Source organism: Sebastes umbrosus, chromosome 8 (assembly GCF_015220745.1).
Source record: "Sebastes umbrosus isolate fSebUmb1 chromosome 8, fSebUmb1.pri, whole genome shotgun sequence".
Taxonomy (NCBI): domain Eukaryota; kingdom Metazoa; phylum Chordata; class Actinopteri; order Perciformes; family Sebastidae; genus Sebastes; species Sebastes umbrosus.
The window spans coordinates 31,971,169-31,994,294 of NC_051276.1; the positions used below are offsets into that span (position 1 = coordinate 31,971,169).

Consider the following 23,126-nt stretch of genomic DNA (forward strand, 5'->3'; position numbering starts at 1 on the left):
AACCTCTTTTGAAATCAGGAACTAAGCGGCCGACTGAATCCACATTACATTGTAACCCCTTCCATTAAAAGGCCCTACACACCTGCGCCTGATTAAACCTTTTCTTTGGACTGTGTGGGCATGTTGAGACAGAGTATGACTGACATATCCGCCTCACTGTTGTAGCTTTGATGCACCTATTAACCCTCTGAGACCTGCACGATCCTGACTGACTTTACTGTCTTTCAGAGGCTCTGGTAGGTTCAGTTTTAGGGCTGGAGTGGCACTACTGATATCATATGAAACTAGAAAACCTAAGGAGTCCAATGCTACCAACCATGTCATACTAGGGGAAGAGGCTAAATCACGCTCCAAAGTTGGGCTAAATTTTGGGGTCACACTGACAGCTGTTGTTGCCTGTTGGGCTGCAGTTTGCCATGTTATGATTTGAGCATATTTGTATGCTAAATGCAGTACCTGTGAGGGTTTCTGGACAATATCTGTCATTATTTTGTGTTGTTCATTGATTTCCAATAATAAATATATACATACATTTGCATAAAGCAGCATATTTGCCCACTCCCATGTTGATAAGAGTATTAACAGATTATATTATACAGTATTTGAACAGATAAAAAAGGTGTGATGAATTAACTATGCACAATCATGCATAATAATAACTAATTAATAACTTTGTGGACTTCTCTGTATTTTCAGTTACTCCGACATCATCATTGAACGAGAGGTGCTGATGCAGAAATACATCCACCTCGTACAGATCGTGGAGACTGAGAAGGTGGCGGCCAATCAGCTGCGCACACAGCTGGAAGATCAGGACACAGAAATCGAGAGGCTCAAAGCAGAGGTAAAGCACGCATGTTTACATTTCTATTGGGTCATGAATTAAACCAAATACCGACCCAGTATGAGGTAAAGTTTACCCAGTACCCATGAGCATAAAAACCACTGGGTCACCAGTCACACCCAAAAATGGTTCAGGGTTATTTCCATTTGGGTTATTCAGCCATACCAATATGTTATTTTGACCCAGTAACAGTGTCATATTTACATTTCTGTTGGGTCACAAATTAAACCAAATACCGACCCAGTATGAGGTCAAGTTTACCCTGTACCCATTTGCATTAAAACCACTGGGTCACCAGTCACACCCAAAAATGGTTCAGGGTTATTTATATTATTTCCATTTGGGTTATTCAGCCATACCAATATGTTATTTTGACCCAGTAATGGTGTCATATTTACATTTCTGTTGGGTCACAAATTAAACCAAAACAGGTGGTTATTTTTCACCCAGTTTAACGTTATTTTAATTTTTATATTGGGTCATTAATTAAATTAGACCCAGGTTTAGTTTTATGTTGTATTCCCGTTGGGGTATTTGCTCATATTCAATTCAAAGTAAAAAGAGACTGTTTTTTGAGTTTTCTCGTGAACAAACACATTGACGTTAACATTCACTGTTACTCAAACGCATTGTGTGTATCCTTGACGTCTAACAAATGCATTTCCTTCCTCATAAAACATTTGCAAAGTTACTTTCTTTAATGTTTTAATCCGTGCATTGTTTACATCCATATTTACATGCTTGCAGTCTTCTTCTTCCCTGCCTTTGTTGGTGCATTACTGCATGTCTTTGAGCGATACCGCTGGCTATTGTTGATCAGCGGAATAACATGAAACCGGAGGCAGAAATGTGTTGCGTTTGCATATTTGTCTTGTCTGCGCTTGAACGATACAAATAAAGCAGGGACCCACTAATAAAAACATTGCTCCACAGTGCTACAGGTGGTCAAAATCTCCACAGGGAACCTGCAAGACTACATTTCCCAAAAACTTGTTTCTACCTCATTGTTTTACAGACATTGAAAAACGGTATTCATACACATACTTGCCAACCCTCCCAATTTTCCCTGGAGACTCACGTTTTTCATTGCCCTCTCTCGGTTTCGTCCCGGGGTCACAATTCTCCTATATTTCTCACGATTTATGACGGATTTTCACACCTTTTTTTCTTTTCGTGATCTCAACCTGTTACTGGCGCTGTACAGCGTGTATAAGCCCTACTGTTTCCACCCACACAACAATACAGCCACACCTAATGTTGTTTACTCACAGACACAACACGGTTTGAGCTGCACTCGCCGCACATCACAACGTGCAGCTACCAAAGTTGGGCTTTACTCGATGCAGCATGAAGCTGCAGTGGCGTGGCGCAAACCATTGGAAATAACAGGTTTCAGGGCGCAGTGGTGCCGTTGTTGCGTTGTGTCTGAAAGGACCTTCAGTGAGTGAGAGGAGAGAGAAATGAAGAGTACTAAGAGAGAGAAATACTCAAGCAGGGGCAAAAAAATGAACTAGAATGGCACTTGGAGAGCGCAGACCTCCACCAAGGTGCGGGACTTTAAAAACAGATCACAGCTCACAGCTGGCGGTACCGTGAGCTGGTCGGCTTATTATTAACACGGTGTGTTTCCGTGTAACGTATCGGCGGATGCCTCTCTCATTCAGCAGCCTTGTTATGTCTGTATAACGTTACACTACGTTGTCTCTCATCCCGTAAACTACCGCTATGTTCTCTCTCACTGCGGACGGCCAGCAGCTGCAGCCGCACCTCGATGTCTCGCCACACATCCACACACGTATCTCTCTGCTCACAGAAGGAGGCAGGATCACTCGTCATCAATGCATCATCAGTTACACTGTGCATGTGTTATACCCTGTGGTCTTAATGCTCAGGCTGTTCAGAATCCTTAAAAAAATTCCTGAATCCGGATCATGATCTGGATCGCCACCAAAATCTAATGGATTGTTCATTGTGCTACACCCGACCACTCCAAAAGATTACACTGAAATCCATCGCGAGTAATCCTGCTAACGGACAGACAGACAGTCAAACAAACCAACAAACCAACAAACCAACAAACCAACAAACCAACAAACCAACAAACCAACGCCGGTGAAAACATAACCTCCGTCCTAGGCCTTCGGCCTTGGCGGAGGTAATGAATGCATTAAAACTGATGAATATTAGCCTAGTTTCCTACCAGAGATTCACACAAATTCATGCCAGAGGGGCGAATTATTCTGTATTCTTTCCTGAGAATTAAAAGTAAAATTAAAAGTACTAAAAATTTTAAATGCTGTTGCAGTGTACTTTATTTAATTTTCATTCTTTAAAAATCACCAGAATGCAGGAAACAAAATCTCTGAAACTCTAATTTGATTTGATTTAGAAATCCTCCCTATTTTTGAGGTCTCAAGGTTGGCAAGTATGTGAATACATAAAGCTGGCATCACTCACTCACTCACCAACACGCCCACACAACTCTGCTGCCATATACAGTATATATATATATATATATACATCCCTGTGGGTATGCAGTGTGTGTGTCTTCTCTTCTCACAGCTGTGTTTATGGCAGCGGAGGAGGAGTGGGTGTGAGCGGTGCTCATTCACCTCTGAGTGTGGGAGGAGAAGCCCACCGCTCAATAAAGACATCCCATCAGCTTCCTTACAAATTGCTGCTAAACCGTTACGCTTATCGAACGCAACACGTTTCTGCTACGCCGTCACAGCAGGATAAATCAGACATGCGCGCTCACACACACAAACACACATAAAACACAACTGACCTCTACGACGCTGTTTATCTGAACTAATTACAATTCTCTCTCTCACACAACAGCCGGTAATCACTGGTTTATGGTAATTAGATCAATAGAAGTAAACAATAAGTGAGCTACTCTGGATCCTGACGTCACTGTCAGTCACTTTGTTTTGCACATTTACGAACAGTTTGTTTAATGCAAAACAGTGGAGCACAGTTTGATATATGATTTTGCATTAATTTGCCATATCATGATATATATATATATATTAATATTCAATTTTTTTTTGTTTATTCATGATTTCAACCATTCAGTATTTCCCAGCCAAAAATGAGTGTGTATTGGGCGCAACATAAAACTGACCTTTTTTGTGAAAGTTTCCTGGAGGGAAGTTAGTATTTTGGTATTACTCATGAGTAAAATAGACCATGTGAGCCCACAACTGAAACTTTTAATGTCCTTTGGTGTTCTCTGGGCTTACCTAAAGCACAAATGTGAAGAAACTTTCTAAATCAGTCAAACCATTTGGGGACCTAGAGGGTCTGCGTGGATACGACCTGCACCCTCACATGTTAAATCCAACGTGGTAATCACTACACATCCAGTAAAGTATGGAAACACTTTGGGTTTCACACATTGCAGGAAAAGCAAAGCTAGACATCACGGCTAAAGCTGCATGCTTACTCCGTCATGGACAGGAGTCGGCCGTCACTCTCACCTCCGTGGTCAAATGGGCCGACGCTACAACTGTAGAACACCCATATACTTACATTTATGTTAAATGCATTGAAATGGCCCCGATGGAGCTGACCATGGATGGATAAAGAGAACGGAGCTGACGGGAGAGCTAGAGACGGACTTGGAGAAGTTAGAGGAAGTATACACGTGTGACTATGTCCGGTTTTCAAAATAAGGTGTTAACAAAGGGAACTGTATATACAACATACATATATGGAAATAAGATTGATTGGATTATATTCACCAGAAGTATAAAACATGACATGTCCCTTATAAATTAAATAGAAAATACCACTAATTTATGAGGGAAATGTCTTTATTCTTTGATTTGTGGGTTGATATATTTGCCTTCAGGATATCTCTGATTACATACATGCTGAAAATCAAATATTTTGCTGCATTAATTTAGATATTTTCCAAAGTAAAATTCCCTAAAAGTGTATGATTCAACTTTTTTCCATGGTTTACAGTAAAAAAAAGTTAACAAAAATCTCAATAAATCACAACACATATCGAATCGGCACCCGAGTATCGTGATAGTATTGAATCGGGAGATAGGTAAATCGTCTCGGCCCTAATAAACATGTGCCTGATTGAAACTGAGTTGTGGTCTGAGCAGCCGTTGGCCTTGAGGGAAGCTGCTTGCTTGTTGGGCCAGCTGCTAACATCTCCATAAATCACAGCTCCGCCGCCATTTCCAGCTCTGTCTCGGCTCATCTGTGTCAATAATGGCTCGTATAAATACTTGTATCGGCTGTCTGAAGAAATAACACTGTGTTTAGCCTGTTACTGCTTTAAGCTGTAATTCTACCTCAGAGCAACAAGTGTGGACGCCTCTCGTCGCTACACGCTGTGATCATATCTCACCGGTTACATTACAGTTGATAATGAAAATGCAAAACAAAAGATATAAGGAAACATTTGCCTGTGTAATTGGGCTTCTCATGAAAAAGGGATTAGACTTTGAGAGCCGGTTGGTGATCCATCTCATTAAAACACACTCTGGTTTGTTTGTTTACGTGTGTTGCTCTGTGTTTATGAATAATTAAACCAACTAGCCACTGTAACTGTCAACAGTTGGCAGGCTGGCTCCTCTCTGCTGCCATTTGCATGGTAGCGCTGGTGAGTAAGGAAATGAAGATGAAAGTGTGTGTGTGGCTTTGCTTTGGTTTCATCTTTCATGATGATGTCGTCTGGAGGCCTGGAGGTAGAAAAGCAAATAGGTGGAAGTAATATAGTACTAGAGACAACCTCTGCAGGCCGGGTTCATTTCAACATAGCGTTGCCAAGAAAACCCTTTTACCAGCTACGTTTGAAGTTAGTCATCACTGTTATTTAAAGAGACGTGGTGATATTTATTATTAGGTTTACTATGTGAAATGAGATTTTTTTTTTTTTTCCACGGCTTAATAACATTTTTGAGTATCTTGCCTGGTGTATTCCCGTTGTGATGTGTGGAAGATGAACTTTTCTCACCTGCGACAACAAATCTGACGCAGCAGTCTGAAGAGAGTATTTCACGGCTGCGAAGAACTGTCATAATTAGATAGATTACGTCTTTAAAAGGCCTTGACATTATGGTTTCCATAGATCGGTTTGTGCTATAAATATATTAATCTGCAGAGGATTATACGTCGTCGTCAGTACCCGCTGTGCTCCACAATGCACTGCAGGTAATCAAGGGCATCAAAGCCTTCATTTGCCTACTGTCAGCAGCTGATAGCAGCCGGTCATTCTCCCTTTCTGAATGAAGGCGCTAGAGTGTCAAAGAAAAGGAAGTCTGATGTCGATCTCGTGCAGCAAACACACCAACATGACTATCACACATTCAACCTTCAACCAAATTACTTCCCTTTAGGAAATATATATAATATCCTTTTGACTTCCTACTCTACCTCAGTAGACCATTGTTTCTATTTATTACACGGCGTTGTTGAATACTCGATTCTGATTGGTCAATCACGGCGCTCTGCAGTCTGTTATTTCTTTATAACAGACCGTACAGCTTTGTAACAAGCGGGATAATGTACAGCTAGCGGGTCATTGTTGTGAAATAAACCCTTTCAGAGTGATGCAAGATCGCTCCGCTCCCTATTGGTGTTTATTTCACAACAATGACCGGCTTGCTGTACATTATCCTTTACTTAATGGGATTTTACTGTAATTGAATGTGTTTTGTGCCGCTATTTAGTCATCCACATTATGCTCATATTGATTGTGACTGAATCTCTCTTTAAAGATTATAGCTCTGAACAAAACTAAGGAGCGAATGCGGCCTTACCATGTCAACAATGAAAATGAAGACCCGGATATCAAAAAGATCAAAAAGGTGAATAAATATTTTCTTCTTACTGTTGGCTTTATGTGATTTTCTGCAATCCTTGTGTCTTACCTGGGAAGTGTTGCATGCACAGTATGTACGCTCCATGTGTGTGACTGTGTCTAAAAGCTACCTGGTTTGTACGTCCTCAGGTGCAGAGTTTCATGCGTGGGTGGCTCTGTCGGAGGAAGTGGAAGATCATCGTCCAGGACTACATCTGCTCTCCTCACGCCGAGAGCATGAGGAAGAGGAACCAAATCGTCTTCAACATGGTGGAGGCAGAGACAGAGTATGTCAATACTTTATGGAGTACAGAAGCAGCAGACACCCTAGAAAAGTTGACAAGTTGAAAAGTTGCAGTACATGCCATAACCAAACAGCAACCTCCGGTTAGGGCTGCACAATTAATCGAATAATAATCGCGATCACGATTTTGAGTTCCCCGCAATTAAATGAAGATGATCGACTGAGATATTGACGTTTAAAATGTTGCAGCTGCAATCCAGAGTAGAAGAGAGAGCAGACGTGCAAAACGAAAATGCACTGAATTCAGGTGAAGAAGAACCTTATTTTGAGTCTTATTTTGATGCAGAGATTTGTTTGTAATTAGCAGGAATATAGCACAATGTGAAAGATAAAGCGGTGGTCGGTTGATTTGATTTTGGGTAAAGTTTTGGTACAATTTTGTTTTGCTTCTGGGAGAGGCTCTGTGAATAAAAACCGAGTTTGTACATTTGTACATTAGCAGGAATGTAGCACAACATATAAGTGAAAGCAGCACTCGGTTTATTTAAATGTGGAAGTGTCCCTAAAATTAATAAATAATCATGATATATTATCGTGATCTCAATATTGATAAAAAATAATCGTGATTATCATTTTGGCCAACATCGTGCAGCCCTACAGTGCCAAAAACTGCAGTTCCTAAAATGGCCACTTGAGGCTTCAAAAGAGAATCAATCCTCATAGACCCCCGTGTTAAAATGCCCGACTTTACAGCAGAAATAAACATGTTTACAGCCTGGTAACAAAAAAAGTTGAGGTCTAGGCTACTTTATGCAAATCACGGGCGTCCGACGAGATCTATTGTGAAACATGTCAAAGTTATCTTGTGTTGCAAATCGCAACTTGGTGAATTCAAAAGATGTTTTCACACTAGAAAAGATTAGTAATGTGTTTGTACAGTAATGGGCAAACAGGGAGAGACATTCATTATTCATTACTCTCAGTTAGAACGAATAAAAACAGACAACATTTTAACAATGTCTTTATATTTGTCACTATTTGCTCATATACTGTATACATTTTGAAGATGTTTCTATAACTTTGCCGGGGAATCTGCTATATCTCACTGTTTAAGTCTAAACCCAGACATTATCTAGTGATACATGTGACTGTTTTTCTGATTGTCCGTGTGTTTGATGACAGGTACGTCCACCAGCTCTCCATCCTGGTCAACTGTTTCCTCAGACCTCTGAGGATGGCCGCCAGCTCCAAGAAACCCCCCATCAACCACGACGATGTCAGCAGCATCTTCCTCAACAGGTGTGTAGATGTTCTGTCCATCTTTGCTATTAGCTGAATCACTCAAGTGTTAATTATGCTGGAGGCACGAGCAGAGGCAAATACTGAGGATTAAACAAACAAACAATAAAATATCATTTTGTTTTCACACAGTGAGACCATCATGTTCCTACATGAGATTTTCCATCAAGGCTTGAAGGCGAGGATAGCCAACTGGCCAACTCTGGTGTTGGGTAAGCTGTCACTTCGCCTCACACACAAACACACACAGTATGCAAACACTCTGCAGCCACGGAGTGACATCAAGGTCAGGTTTTCAGTGGTCCAGCTTGTGTCATTCAAACGTCAGTCTTGACGTTTTACTGCCCCATTCACACACACGCTCGTTTCCCTATCTCCGTCTGCAACGAGCTCGCTGATTGTCTTGACAGACAATGACGACCCAGACCAGAAGGCATCCCACAAATTCACCTCCTAAAACAGAAGCCCCCCCCTTGACCGATAAGCATCACCTAGGAGATAGACCGCTGAAAGACACGACAGCAGATTACTTGTGACAACTTCAAAAAGAAAAGGGGTCGACTGATTAAACACGCTTATCTGACGCTCCGCTTCAGGCTGACGCTGAATTGAATTTTGATGTGTTTTACATCAAATCAATTCCTCAATAAAGATTGTTTGTTTCCTTAAAATATTTAGCCTCCAATACAGCATGCTCTTAACCCCACACAGATTATGTTCAAATGAATAGAAGCATCCATCTGTGACTGATGTAATGAAGGATCTTTCAATCTGTTTCTTGCACTGTTTTCATCCTTTTATCCTTTCAATCAGGACGTAACATCTACTTCATCCAGAGTGTCTAATAAATCAGGCTATATTCATTCTTTAACCTCGTAAGCCCTAGGGTGCTGGAAGGTGTGGTTCGCCTAGACAGACATACACAAAAAAACAAAAAAAGAATAGCTCCACCACTACCAGGTCTATATGCATGATCTTGGTCTCTATGGAGAGGTAAGACCTCAGAGAATTCATCCCCAGTGTCAGTAACATTGTGACTGTTACTATGTCTGAGTAAATTGTGATGAACCAAAGGAAAAATTTTCATTTTTATCCTCGCCTAAAATGTTTTCTAGATTAGACAGTGGATAACACCATTATAGCAATGATGCCATGCACAGAGATGCCACTGAATTCATTCAACAACTCCTTAACTACAACTGTGCCAAAGCAGATATAAATAACACAAAGCACATAGATTCTACAAAGGTTTTAGTCAGGATAGGACCAGGCGGACTCTCTATTTGGCCACTTGGATACCTAAAGTGTGCCAAATGGGTTTTCTACCTCTTGAAAGGGAATCTGACTATAAAATACTACTGATATCCACTACAGGAGGCTATGTGCACACAATGGAGCCTTTGGCCGTGACATCTACCCTGTGTATCATCACATTCTACCATTGTGCACAGTATAAAATCAATAAAAAAACAACTAAATTGTATAATTTTGACTCCAAATGGAGTCGTTTTAATATGATAATGAAATATTTCAGCTGTTTTCAGCAGTTACTTATAAATCAGGATTATTATAGTAAATTAAAACTAAAACTTAAAATGAAAATAATCAGTGAAAACTATTTTTACTAAACTGAAACTAAATAAAAAAACTATATATCACTACAGAAAAAAAGGAGACAACATGAATTTCTGTCAACTTTTGTGACATCAAACCACAGAAACTGAACGGACTTGACTTTCCAGGAGATGGAGCCATGCCGCAATTACTTCACTAACGTAGCACAAAAATTAAACATTTAACATCATGGCCGTTCATAGACAGTTCTGCAAATATGTATTTTGTATGTTCAGTATATGTAGCTACTAGGGCTGTCAAAGTTAACGCGAAAAGTAAGGGATAATGTACAGGTCGGTCATTGTTGTGAAATAAATCCTGACAGGGCGATGCCGCACCCCGACACGAAGCATGACTTGAGCATCTCTGCTTTTTAGTTGTATACTTTAACTTTATAGTACTTAATTAATGATTTATGTATTATATTATTATAAAGAGACTTACTCCTTTTGCTATTTGACTTGATGATTTGTGATGAGATGAATTGCTAGTGGTAAATACATCCCGTCATGTCACTTACATACTGTGCTGTATAATAGTATTTAAACTGTATATCTGTGTGTATGTGTGTTTTTCTTCTAGCTGACCTGTTTGACATCCTGCTGCCGATGCTGAACATCTATCAGGAGTTTGTGCGTAACCATCAGTACAGCCTGCAGGTTTTGGCCAACTGCAAGCAGAACAGAGACTTTGACAAGCTGCTGAAACAGTACGAGTCCAACGCCGCCTGTGAGGGAAGGATGCTGGAGACCTTCCTCACGTACCCCATGTTCCAGGTAGATTCACAAACACACCGTTGCACAAATGCATTGTCAATTAATTTATATGTTTTAATAACCTTTTATTCACATTGCTGTTCTCTCCTACAAGATTCCTCGCTACATCATCACCTTGCATGAGTTGTTGGCACACACGCCTCATGAGCATGTGGAGCGCAAGAGTCTTGAATTCGCCAAGTCCAAATTAGAGGAACTGTCCAGGTATGTGTCGGGACCGCAGAACTTTCCTGATACGTTTTGATATTGAACTTTGAACTAACTGGCGCGTTTGTGTGTGCCCAGAGTGATGCACGACGAGGTGAGCGACACGGAGAACATCCGTAAGAACCTGGCCATAGAGAGGATGATAGTGGAGGGCTGTGACATCCTGCTGGATACCAGCCAGACCTTCGTCAGGCAGGGTAAGTCACTGCTCAGCAGACAGCAGAGCTCTGGAGCTTTTCCCGACAGGCTCTTACTGTCGGGAAAAGCTCCTGATCTGAGAGCACAGGCACGGTACCTTGGTGGAGCTCAGCCACTGAATCATGAACATGATCTTTAACTACTGTAATAGTTTCCACTGGGGGAGATTTGTTTCTCTGTGAGCTTGCCCGGTGAAAATGTGATTCTACAAATTGGCTGTAACTTCTCAAAGACATTATTCTGAACGATAGTAACAACTAGCATCATTTAAAGTAAGAATATCTTCCTAATGAATCATTCCCAAGCAGTTCAAACCTGAATTTTATATACATTTTTGTAGTTTCCTCCATTAAACTTTCAGATTAAACCAATTTCCCTTTACTCAATGAAACCTCTAAGCACTTACTGTACTGTCTTCACTTTCAATGCACGTTTTGCAATTGCTTTGGGTAAAAGCGTACATCAAATTAATGTAATGTAAAAATGTATTTAAAGCCACTACAAGTTCTCATTCTCTTACTGTGAAGATAAAGGGATTGCCTGTGATCACTGGTGTATGCTAAAGCCTCAGTGTGGAGTCATGGTGCCAGAACCAACAGCCTACCTAATCTAACAAAACAAAGTCATTCTTGATCACCTTAATCTCAAATATACCACATAAGTGTACTGTAGCCTATTTATCAGCCATTACTTCATATAACACGTGGTTGGAAAGACAGTTCAATAAGGATCCAGTGTCTTAATTGGACTGTCTCTGTCTCCAAGACCTGCAAAATCTTCACACTGTTGAAGTGCTCTTGAGAAAGACACTGAACCATATCTGTACCATGTGTGCTAAGAAGTGTGCTAATTGCTACAGTGTGCAAACCCTAATGAGATTGATTTGTCACTTACGCCTGAAGTGCTGACACCAGTTTTGACAGTGCATGTCTTCTCTTGATCCAAGGTGACTGCTTCGAGCAGAGATTCAGTTTTATGCCACTGAATCTGTCTGTTTTAAAAGTACAGTCTGTAGGATTTAGGTGACCTCTGTTTCCTAGACTGCGGTAACGCTGTTCACCTCGCTCAGAGGCCATCCTTACCTTAATAAGTCTACTTTAAGAGCAACGGACGTCAGACGGCTGCTGGCGGTTCCACGGTTTTTCACTCTGCAGCTCACGTTACCACAGTTTCAAAACGTGTTGGGGAACTATGCTGGCCTACAGGTAGCGCAAAAATGCAAAATGCCAAAGCCAGTGTTACTGTAGAAACATGTCAGAGCAACATGTCGGACTCTGTGAAGAGGACCTGTTCCCTATGTAGATAGGAAAGAAAGATAACGTAGATAGATAACGAAAACACAACGATTCTTAGTTTCAAATGATTATAAACTACTGAAAACTAGGCGTTACTGGTTACACCGGACATTTTACAAGAAAAGACGGCGCTCAATATCTGTAAAGCGCTTACTTTGATCTTTAATGTCGGATTGCTGTGTGTCTGGCCTCTCCGGTCGAGCTTTCGCTGCGAGGTCGCAGGTTTCCACCTGATGCACACCGGCTGTGACCGCTCCATCCTCCACACGGCGATTGCATCATTGACGTTATGGTTCCCTTATAGCACTGGATTTACATCTGAAATATTGCCAAATATATTGCACTTTTGCTTTTTACTTTGACACCAAATCCTCCGCCATCGCCTTGTCTGTCAACTCTCTCTCATCCCGTGTGTGAAATCTGACTCTGTGCTGAGACACTTTCACTTTCACTTTCAGTTTGTAGCCTCCGTTGTCCGACTATGTATTGATAACACGCTGCTGATTCGTGAAAATTAACTAAATGGGTTTTAGTTCTATAAAAAAAAGCGAAATAACAGTGGGGGCGGTGGGTATGTAATGTAGTCGGAGTATGCACAAACACCATGTAACACCGGTAACATCGACTACCGCTAGATAGATAGATCTGCATTCTGCTAATAGATCCCCTAAAATGTGACACAGCTCTGCCAGGTGCACACTCAAAATACATGTGTGTAGAAGCGAGTACAGAAATGTGGCTTTTACACGTGTATGTTTGTGCCGCTGCAGATGCTTAGCAAACACCGCCCTCAGCTTAGTGTCAGCTTAATGACATGTAATGTAATCCTGTGCCCCTCCTGCTCCTCAGGCTCTCTGATCCAGCTGCCGTCGGTGGAGCGAGGGAAGCTGAGCAAGGTCCGTCTGGGTGCCCTCTCTCTGAAGAAGGAAGGGGAACGGCAGTGCTTCCTCTTCACCAAACACTTCCTTGTCTGCACACGCAGCTCCGGGGGGAAACTGCACCTTCTCAAGGTGAGAACATCTCAGCCTCAGAGTGGAAATGAACTTTTTAATTGATCGCAACTTTGAACCAAAATGAACTGTTGTTATAATTAAACTCTTACAGCAAGGTGGAGTTTTGTCCCTGATTGACTGCACCCTCATAGAGGAACCAGATGCCAGCGACGAGGAGTGTAAGTTTACTAGGGGTGGGGAAAAATCGATTCACCTATGTATCACGATTTTTTTTATTGCAATACTTAAAAATCGCAATACATATCGAATCGGCACCAAGTATTGTGATAGTAGCCCTAAAGTTTACGCTGGTCGACACACAGGCAGCAGCTCTTATTGGCTCATTTAGGCCCTTCACCACTCACGGAGGTTAATTAGGTGTCAGACGATAAGTGTCCTGAAATTACTTCCCTTTAAATATCAGATGCTCACCCCTTTAAATGTCAGGTTTTAATCTTTTGACATTGATGATCTTTGTCCATTATTTTTTTTTTTCTTCTTCTGAGGATGCAAATAGGGAGATTGATGAAACACCTACACACACACACACACACACACACACACACAAGTGCTGAGACAATCATGTGCACACTTCAACACACACCTTTACACTTAAGCCTCGGGGGTGCGTAGGATGGAGATAGCAGGTCCACTTAATTAACCCTCTGTGTGTGTGTGTGTGTGTGTGTGTGTGTGTGTGTGTGTGTGTGTGTGTGTGTGTGTGTGTGTGCGTGCGTGTGCGTGTGCGTGTGCGTGCGTGTGTGTGTGTGTGTGTGTGTGTGCGTGCGTGTGTGTGTGTTTGTGTGTGTGTGTACAAGCACAAGCATTTCTTTTTTACCATCATCATCATTAAGAGGATTGCTGCACTGTAAAAGCTGTTTCTCTTCCCTCCATCACACAGCTAAAGCTGGCGGTCAGGTGTTTGGCCAGCTGGACTTTAAGCTGGTAGTGGAGCCAGCAGACACACCTTCATTCACTGTGGTGTTACTGGCACCGTCGCGGCAGGAGAAAGCGGCGTGGACCAGTGATATTAGCCAGGTAACACACAAACACACACACACACACACACACAGACAGACAAACACACAGCATAACAAGAACCACCAAATAGCGGGAGCGAGTCTCCGCTGGGCATTGAGAAGGCTTAGTGATAAGTAAACACAGACGCGGGTGCAGTTCCCCCGGGGCGGTGAGTTCAGCTCGCTGCCTCGGTGCTTCACAAACAGAGTAGCACCGTACAAGCATATCACACTGGATTAATTCTTATCAGACAAAAAAATACACTCACAGTTTAAAATGGCTTCTTTTTTCCTCAATTCCTCAATCAACCTGACTTTTGAAATATTTCTCAGCATTTGTTTTAATTCAGTGGGAGCGCACAGATAAACAATTAAAGATTATTTCAAAGTAAATCACTAAATCTCTGATGATTAATGGTGTTACAGACTCCACCCATCATCACCCAATTCGACTGTTATCAGGCCATTAAGTAGGTGTTATCGGTCGCTATAAGCACCATAGATGTGGGTCCATAGGGACCTACTGCGCCTACTACGTTGTAAAAATGAAAACAAAACTTATACCTGCAGTAGGCAGAATGTTTTTGGCATCATTGGGCAAAAATTCCATAATAAGAGAAGACTGAATGAGACTGAGAAAACTAGACTTCTGCTCCTCCTCATGGCTCTGTTTTCAGGCTTTAAAAAATCTAGCCCGTGACGGGAGACTTTGACCAATCACAGGTCATTACAGAGAGAGAGAGCGTTCCTATTCGCTGTTCATTCAACAGAGGCAGCTGTAAATCATTCACGAAGTCCAACCAAACGGTCAAACTAAGCAGCACTGATCAAATATGAATCAATATTCTGTTACTGTAATGCCTATTTCTCACCTGTAGTGTACTGTTTAGCTGTAAAATGACAAACGGCATCCACACAGGCTGCATGATTTAAATCAACACTTCCTGCTTCTGTTTCAAAATAAAAGTGCTCTAGCAGGTTTTTTTTCTGTGGAGAGAATGACTTAATTTGTTAACACAAGGCTTTTGTTCTGAAATATTTACAGGACAGTGTTGTAGAACATGCAGTGACTTGCAGGGCTCCATGAATGAATAAAGCACAGGGTTTTAATTATGGATTATTACTGTTATTTACAAATTACCACACGGTTCTTAAGCTTTTCTGTATGGCCCGGGTGTTATACCTTCTTTCAGTGATCTACCATGTGAATAGATGATTAAACCTACTAGTAGGTGTAGGAGGCCCCTACTTACCCACATCTATGGGGCTTATAGCGACTGATAACGCCTATTTAATAGCCTGACAACCGTCTAATCAGCTGTTTAAATTCTGTAGGTCGAACAAACATGAGAACAACTTGCAAATATTCTCACTTTTCCATCTCATACTATCATTATTTCACTTTATTCTCTCTTAACTTATCTTATTTTCCTCTCTGTCTCTGCAGTGTATTGATAATATCCGCTGTAATGGCTTGATGACCAGTGTATTTGAGGAGAACTCTAAAGTCACTGTGCCTCATATGATCAAGTAAGTATGTTTGTGTGTGTGAATAGGAACACCCATCTCCTAATGCCAGTGTTGCATACCTGGGTGGAATTGCTACAGTTGTGTTGATGTACTGTAAACTGTTACGCTGTATGTTATGTATTATGCTTTTTTTATATATTTATTTATTTCTGCTCAAAAGTATTCTTTGGTATCCACTCTTATTTTTAGTGTCCTTCTTTGGAATATATTTATTCTTTATTCATTTTTTTTACTTGGCTGTTTTTTGCTCAGCTACTTTCATAACCTTTTCCTTATTTAGCAGCCCAGCAGTCACCCATGCTCGATTGTGTGTGTGTGTTTGTGTGTACGTGTGTGTCCATCAGATCCGATATGCGTCTCCATAAAGATGATGTTGACATTTGCTTCAGCAAGACGCTCAACTCCTGCAAGGTCCCCCAGATCCGCTACGCCAGCGTGGAGCGGCTGCTCGAGAGGCTGACCGACCTGCGCTTCCTCTCCATAGACTTCCTCAACACCTTCCTGCACACGTACAGGATTTTCACCACGGCAACGGTGGTCATGGACAAGCTGGCCGACATCTACAAGAAGCCCTTCTCCTCCATACCTATCAGGTCATACGATGCAAATACACAGATATATGCATTCACAAACACAGAGTGTGTGAAGTATATGTAGGATGTGTATCTGCGTTACATGGGCGTGCTGAGAGTGTTTTATTGGATGTAGTCTGTGTTTGGCCTCTCTGTCCACAAGGTTGAATACATACTGGCTGAAATACATACCAGCCTGTGTGTGTGGAGGCCAGCAGAACAGATGATTCAACAAGGTTTTTGGCACAGCCATAGGAATATAAGAGTTTCTCTCTCTCTTTCTCTTTCTACTTTATTCATACTCTCTCTCTCTCTCTCTTATTAGGTCTCTGGCTGCATCAGAATTGTGTGTTTATATTCCTTCCTTGACTTTAACTTAACTTAACTTTTCAACTGGAAAAGCTCTGTCTTTTCCTCTGCCCAAGGGCAGGTTTGTATGTAAAGCCTAATTCACCGAGGAGAACAGGGAGGACCCATCCAGAGACCAGAGGTGTACAGGAAGGGTAGCGGGGGCGTTAAACCTTTACTTAAAGCTGCAGTAGGCAGAATGTTTTTGGCTTCTTTGGGTAGAAAATTCCATAATAACCTTTCAGCATATTGTAATTCAAGTGTTCTGAGAGAAAACTAGACTTCTGCACCTCCTCATGACTCTGTTTTCAGGTCGTTCACAAGTCATTTCAGAGAGAGAGCGTTCCTATTGGCTGTGCTCCGGCTGGTGGGCGGTGCTTGGTATTTCCTCAGCAGATCTCAACTTGGCTGCCGGGTCACACATTTTCTCATTTTACAGCTAAACAGTACACTACAAGATGATTCTGAAAACATTTGAGGAGAGAAATAGGTATTACAGTAACAGAATATTGATTTATAGAGTCAGAGTCAGCGAGTGATTGACAGCTGCTCAGAGACGGCAGACTCCAGCTCGGCTCTGATTGGTTGTTTTCCTCCGGTCTGTGAAATCTTGCAGATGCCGTTAGGAGCACCGGAGGACACAGAGGCACATGATATTTTTCAGATTACCTGTGTCATGCACTACTGTCAGGATATAGTGACCGTTTTATAAATATATAAATATAACTTTTTTTAAAAATCATATTTGCTCCATTTCTACCCACTGCAACTTTAAAGCAGCTTTAACTTAACGTTATAAACCCTTGAATATGAAACGATTCACTGAAATCAGTTGAGAGATGTAGACGTTATAGTGCTTTTTATCCAGAAAAACAGCAGTTCCACCGTTCACTTGTATGTGTTCACAGGCCAGTCTTGCCTTGTCCAATATGGCGTCCACGTTGATATCGTTGATGGCGTCCAAGTCAGTATACAGATGTTAGCTTTAGGCTCAAATCACTGCTATGCCTAAGTAAGCGTAGCCTCACAGAGCTGCTAGCATGGTTGGAGTCTCATAGTCTTGCTTCAACCTTGTGTATTTATATTTCATGGCTCTTTTGTGTGCTACATCTTTCACATGTTATCTTCAAGTTATCCAGTTTTCCACGTCTTTTAATGAGCATTTGTTGACAAAGATTGGAGCACTGCAGTTTCCGACTTTTACAAATGATTAGAGTGCATTTCAAAGTCAAAGTCCCCCCTTTTTGTTGGCTCTAATGCCCCTCGGTTTTTCTATTTTTCTTGATCAAAGAGGTGCCCCCATTTAATTTTTTCCCCCTTCCAGTTAGAGACTCTCGCTGATATGGATAATTACATGGCCACATGGATGCATGACTTTAACACAGCTTTCTGCATCCACTTTACACTGGGTTTTTCTCCCATGTGCTAATATCTGGGAGACTGAACATATGCTGGTGTTCTCTCGCTCACACGCTTCCTCTCCTCTTCCTCCTCAAACACACCTTTCCTCATCCAAGAGATTCATCCATCATCCTTCCATCTATCTCTGTCACATCTCCTGCGTTTGCATTTTCATGTCTCAATCCGACCATCACCCCCCCATCCATTTAATCATTTTTCTGTGTCATCCATCCTCCCCTTTGTCTCTTCATGTCCCCTCTAACTACAGGGTGCAGAACCACTCATTTGAGCGTCTGTCCATCTCATCCATCTGTCCCGACTCCAGTCTGAAGATCAAGAAGATAGCCCTGGATCAGTCCAAGTAACCGACTCCTCTCTCTCTCTCTCTTCTTTACTGTCTCTTTCCAACTTTTCCTGCCTGGTCTTCCTCTCCTCTGGTCGAGGGCTGCGGTCTAAAAGTCAAGAAGTTACGTCCTAATGTCTTTTCAGCAGAAACCTTTGTTTGTCATATACAGTACATACAGGTACATACATGAAATTTGACCTCTGCATTTAACCTATCCTCAAGTCCAAGTTTAAGTTTAGTTTATTTTAGGAGCAGTGGGCTGCTGTAAGGGAGCAACTTGGGGTTTTAGTGTCTCGCTCAAGGACGCTTCGACATGCAGCCTGTAGGAGCCAGGGTTCAAATTGCCGACCTTGTGGTTAAAGGACGACCCGCTCCACCCACTGAGCTGCAGCCGCCCCTAACCCCTAACCCCTAACCCCTTTTCCTTGACCTCGATGGAAAACGTCATGAGGTCAAGGAAAGATGAGAAGGAGAATTCATAAGGAAAAGACAACTGTGGTGTTGAGAGAATCCGAATGCAGTTACACTAGGCTCTAATTATGATGCGACGGCGGCAGATGTTAGTGATGCAGGTCTGACGTGGTGAAACTGCAATGTTCTGAAGATGGACTACAAAAGGCGCTGCTTCCCCCCCCATGCGTTGTTAAATATCTCTTTCAGTGACAGACTGCTTCACCAGCGGTGTGTGACAGAGATACTGCAGGTTCTTCTGCTGCTGGAACACTTTACATCAACATATAATAAAGGATTATCTGACCTAACAAGGACAACCGGTGAAAAATATGGAATTGAAATAAAAAAAGGAATAACCTACAACAAAGTTTATGTGATAAATATTGAGTTATTTTTGGAGAAGGTGAAGGTATAGAGCTATATGTTTACTGTTCATTATATTTGTAAGTCTTGTTTTATTCTTATTTGTTTGACATAAATAAATAGAAATTAAGTGTAAATAAAATAGTTGTCAGTCCACTCATATTTATCAACATGAATCCCAATTTATGTATGAAAATATTATGCAATATAAGCATATTGTTTGTTTTCATGAACGGCAGAATGGTGCGTTGTTTTAGAACAACGCAAGGAAAGGTGGGGCGGCATTATTTCCTTTCCTTTGGTAAAGGATGGTCCGGTGTATCCTATGCTAAAGGAGATAAGAAAGGAAGCACTGAAGCACCTTTCCTCAACATTTAGAGGATTCAAACAGCTCTTAATGGCTGCTACTTAAATACTTCCGGGTCATTTCACTCCGTTAGGAACCTTCCTAAGAGAAAAAGACTTTTCGACCGCAGCCAGACACTTCACTGATGCATGACTTCCCCCTCTCCTTTTTAATCTACCTGCTCTCTATCTCTTCATATGAATGGAACAACTCACCGGGGTTGTAATTTCACCAGTTTGCACCACTTTCGGTTGATGATATGTCGACAGGAATGAGAGAAGGGAAATGTTTTGTTCAATCTGCAGCTGGTCTGTAGCATGTTCTTTCTGTGGAGCATCACTTCCTCAAGGCCGTTTTTTCTTCTCCGCATTCATATCGATCCCTTTTTCGTCGCTCCTCTTCAGTCTGCTTTATGTCCTTGTCTTAAGCATCTCCCGCTGCTTGCTTCAGAGCTCTTCAGCATTCCTCCCCTCTGCTTTTCACGCATCTTTCCTTCCTCTATCTGCCTTTCATTCCCTTCCCCTCTTCTCTCAATCTGGGATGCAATTTTGTTCCTCTTATTTCCTGCTGAATAACTTGCTTGTGTGAATAAATGATGGATGTGTTTATCTATGCATGGTTACTCCTCCCTTGATGTAGCTCTGCACACACGACTCTCTGAGCAGTGTTTTGTCATCATTAAATGCTTGTTGATTAAAGCTTTTGCACTTTCATTGCCTGGTAAATAAGGCGTTTAAATGTTGCAGATTTAATCTGCAGTAAAAGATTGATGATTTTTTTTTTTTACTCTAATCTATAAAGAAGGGCTGTCAGTCGATTAAAATATTCAATCACGATTAATCGCAAATTAATCGCACATTTTTTTATCAACATGGGAGTGGGCAAATATGCTGCTTTATGCAAATGTATGTATATATTTATTACTGGAATCAATTAACAACACAAAACAATGCCAAATATTGTCCAGAAACCCTCACAGGTACTGCATTTAGCATAAAAACAATATGCTCATATCATAACATGGCAAACTGCAGCCCAACAGGCAACAACAGCTGTCAGTGTGTCAGTGTGCTGACTTGACTATGACTTGCCCCAAACTGCATGTGATTATCATAAAGTGGGCATGTCTGTAAAGGGGAGACTCGTTGGTACCCATAGAACCCATTTTCATTCACATATCTTGAGGTCAGAGGTCAAGGGACCCCTTTGAAAATGGCCATGTCAGTTTTCAAATTTGTTATTTAGCCTCCTTCCCGATAAGCTAGTATGACATGGTTGGTACCAATGGATTCTTTAGGTTTTGCAGTTTCATATGATACCAGTATCTTCACTCTAGTTTTAAATCTGAGCCCGCTACAACCTAAAAATCGCAAAGTTGCGTTAATGCGTTAAAGAAATTAGTGACGTTAAAACAAATTTGCGTTAACGCGTTATTATCACTTTAACTTTGACAGTCCTACTATAAAGCAATCTACACATTTGCTGAACACTTCTAGGTTAGTTTGAACCCTTTTTAAAACCCACAATTTTAAGATAAGCAATGACTTTTTTGAGCTAAACAGCAACATTCATCCCCTGACTTTAATCAAAGTACCTAGCTTTTTACACATCCAGTAGACACGGAGCTACGTTAGCATTCATTCGGAGTCGTGTTATGTTCACTGGACGAAGTCCAATATTCACTCCCTTTTTAGCTCTGTTTTGGTCACCACCGACTGACAGAAATATCTAGCTCTTAAGCTGCAAAATGTTCCACTATGTTCATCCTTTGAATCGATAAAGATAACGATTAAAGCAGATTTAGGTTTATATTAACTTGTCCAACTACTTCCTGGTCATTAAAACTGTGGATCCGTGTATATGTGGATGTAAACACCCTTAAATTAAAGCTTAAAGTCAGCACGGTAACTTCAAAGACAAACCCAGTTTGCTGGAGTACACACACAACACAATAAAAACTGTGTCACTGCTCTAATAACTTCTGACTGCACTGTAAGAGCCCACTCATTATAAGTCACTCTGGATAACTACATTAGCTAAATGCCCCAAATAAAACATGTCTTGAAGTCCCCAGTGTGCTGTGAAATCTGAAATTCTGAATCCACAGTATTTTGACTCTAAACCAGATATATGTCTCTAATACTGACAAAATGATGAAACTCTTCTTTTGAGCTGCTGCAATTACACACATTCTCTTTTCATTTCTTTTAAAATAGACTCTTATTTTGCTAACACATTGCTTTTTCTCCCCTTTCAGGTCTTTGGAGCTGTTCTTCGCCACCAACCAGAACAACCGAAGTGGCGAACACACAAACGACAAATCTCCTCGTCTCGCCCGCAAGTTCTCCTCTCCACCTCCGCTGTCCATCTCGTCCCGCACCTCCTCCCCTGTCCGAACACGAAAACTCTCTCTCCACTCCCCCAGCACCGTCAGGGTGGGAGGCCTCGACCTAACCAGTCCTCTGTCGAACTCCAGCGTCAACAATAACACCTCCCAGTCTGCTGGCAGCAGCCCCACATCTGCCAACACCCCCCAAACCCCGACGTCTCAGACCCCGACTCCGACCACCACCTCTCCTCCTCCTTCCACCTCTCCCCCACCCAACAACTCTAAGCCACCACAGGACCAAGTTCCTCCCATCCCCTCGTCCCCAGACCAGAGTCCCGGCTCCACTGCAGAGGGGGACGAGGTGCCCAAGATCGACCCCTTCTGTTCCAAAATGAGACGGAGCATCCGCAGATGTATGTTAAAGTTTACACACAAATACAGTTAAAAAATTTACACTGTACAGATGTATGTAAGGTGGTCGTGCACATCCAAAACCGTAGTAAGCCGGTGCTGGACCAGTAGAAGACAGCCATGAAAAACGTAGAAGAAGGTCCGCCTTCACTCACACAACTCGCACGTTCTCGCTCCACCTCATGTTCATGCGCGCTCACTCCACACTGCAGAAGAGTTAGTTTAGCTCTGAGAATATCTAGTGAATGTACAGTGGACGTTTGTGCAGAAATAAATGCTGCAGCTCCTCCAGACCAACAGAGGTTTTCTGTGTCTTGTGAAGTGACGGAGCTCCGCAGCGAGAAACGTTATCGCCTCCGACCAGGTGCCGGTGTCTCCCTGCGGGCGCACTCGGAGACGATGACGTTTCTCTTCCTGCTTCAGCCCCGGACGCTGAGTCAGCGGGGCATAAGCAGGAAAAGCCAACACTAGGATCAGCATTGATTCATGGAGAGACCTTCGTCTGGTCAGCTAACATTACTGCCCAGCAGGTGAAATACAGAGTGATATTGTGGTTTTAGCTGACGTGTGTCGCCTCACTGTTTTGAGCGATACTCATTCATGTCTATTAGAGCGAGCAAAGCGCGAGCCCGACGCTGACTTTCGTTGACTTAAAGGCCACAGGTGTCGCTGTTAACAGGCATTTCTGAAAGTTACAAATAGTCCCTTTAAGTGC

At 41.9% G+C, this 23,126-nt stretch overlaps 1 protein-coding gene across 5 annotated transcripts in view; it reads left to right on the forward strand.

Moving 5' to 3' along the window:
• The window catches only part of rasgrf2b (Ras protein-specific guanine nucleotide-releasing factor 2b), a 59,953-nt gene that overhangs the window by 24,108 nt on the left and 12,719 nt on the right, over positions 1 to 23,126 (forward strand). For 2 of the 5 annotated variants that reach the window (XM_037778820.1, XM_037778821.1), the window contains exons 3-17: positions 697 to 844; positions 6,586 to 6,675; positions 6,819 to 6,955; positions 8,095 to 8,211; positions 8,344 to 8,423; positions 10,408 to 10,601; positions 10,696 to 10,805; positions 10,887 to 11,005; positions 13,151 to 13,311; positions 13,406 to 13,472; positions 14,195 to 14,331; positions 15,760 to 15,842; positions 16,187 to 16,435; positions 18,432 to 18,524; positions 21,929 to 22,413. In XM_037778820.1, coding sequence (XP_037634748.1) covers positions 697 to 844; positions 6,586 to 6,675; positions 6,819 to 6,955; positions 8,095 to 8,211; positions 8,344 to 8,423; positions 10,408 to 10,601; positions 10,696 to 10,805; positions 10,887 to 11,005; positions 13,151 to 13,311; positions 13,406 to 13,472; positions 14,195 to 14,331; positions 15,760 to 15,842; positions 16,187 to 16,435; positions 18,432 to 18,524; positions 21,929 to 22,413 — 2,270 coding nt within the window. The remainder of the gene's footprint in view (positions 1 to 696; positions 845 to 6,585; positions 6,676 to 6,818; positions 6,956 to 8,094; positions 8,212 to 8,343; positions 8,424 to 10,407; positions 10,602 to 10,695; positions 10,806 to 10,886; positions 11,006 to 13,150; positions 13,312 to 13,405; positions 13,473 to 14,194; positions 14,332 to 15,759; positions 15,843 to 16,186; positions 16,436 to 18,431; positions 18,525 to 21,928; positions 22,414 to 23,126) is intronic. The other 3 variants (XM_037778823.1, XM_037778824.1, XM_037778822.1) reach the window with 2 other exon arrangements.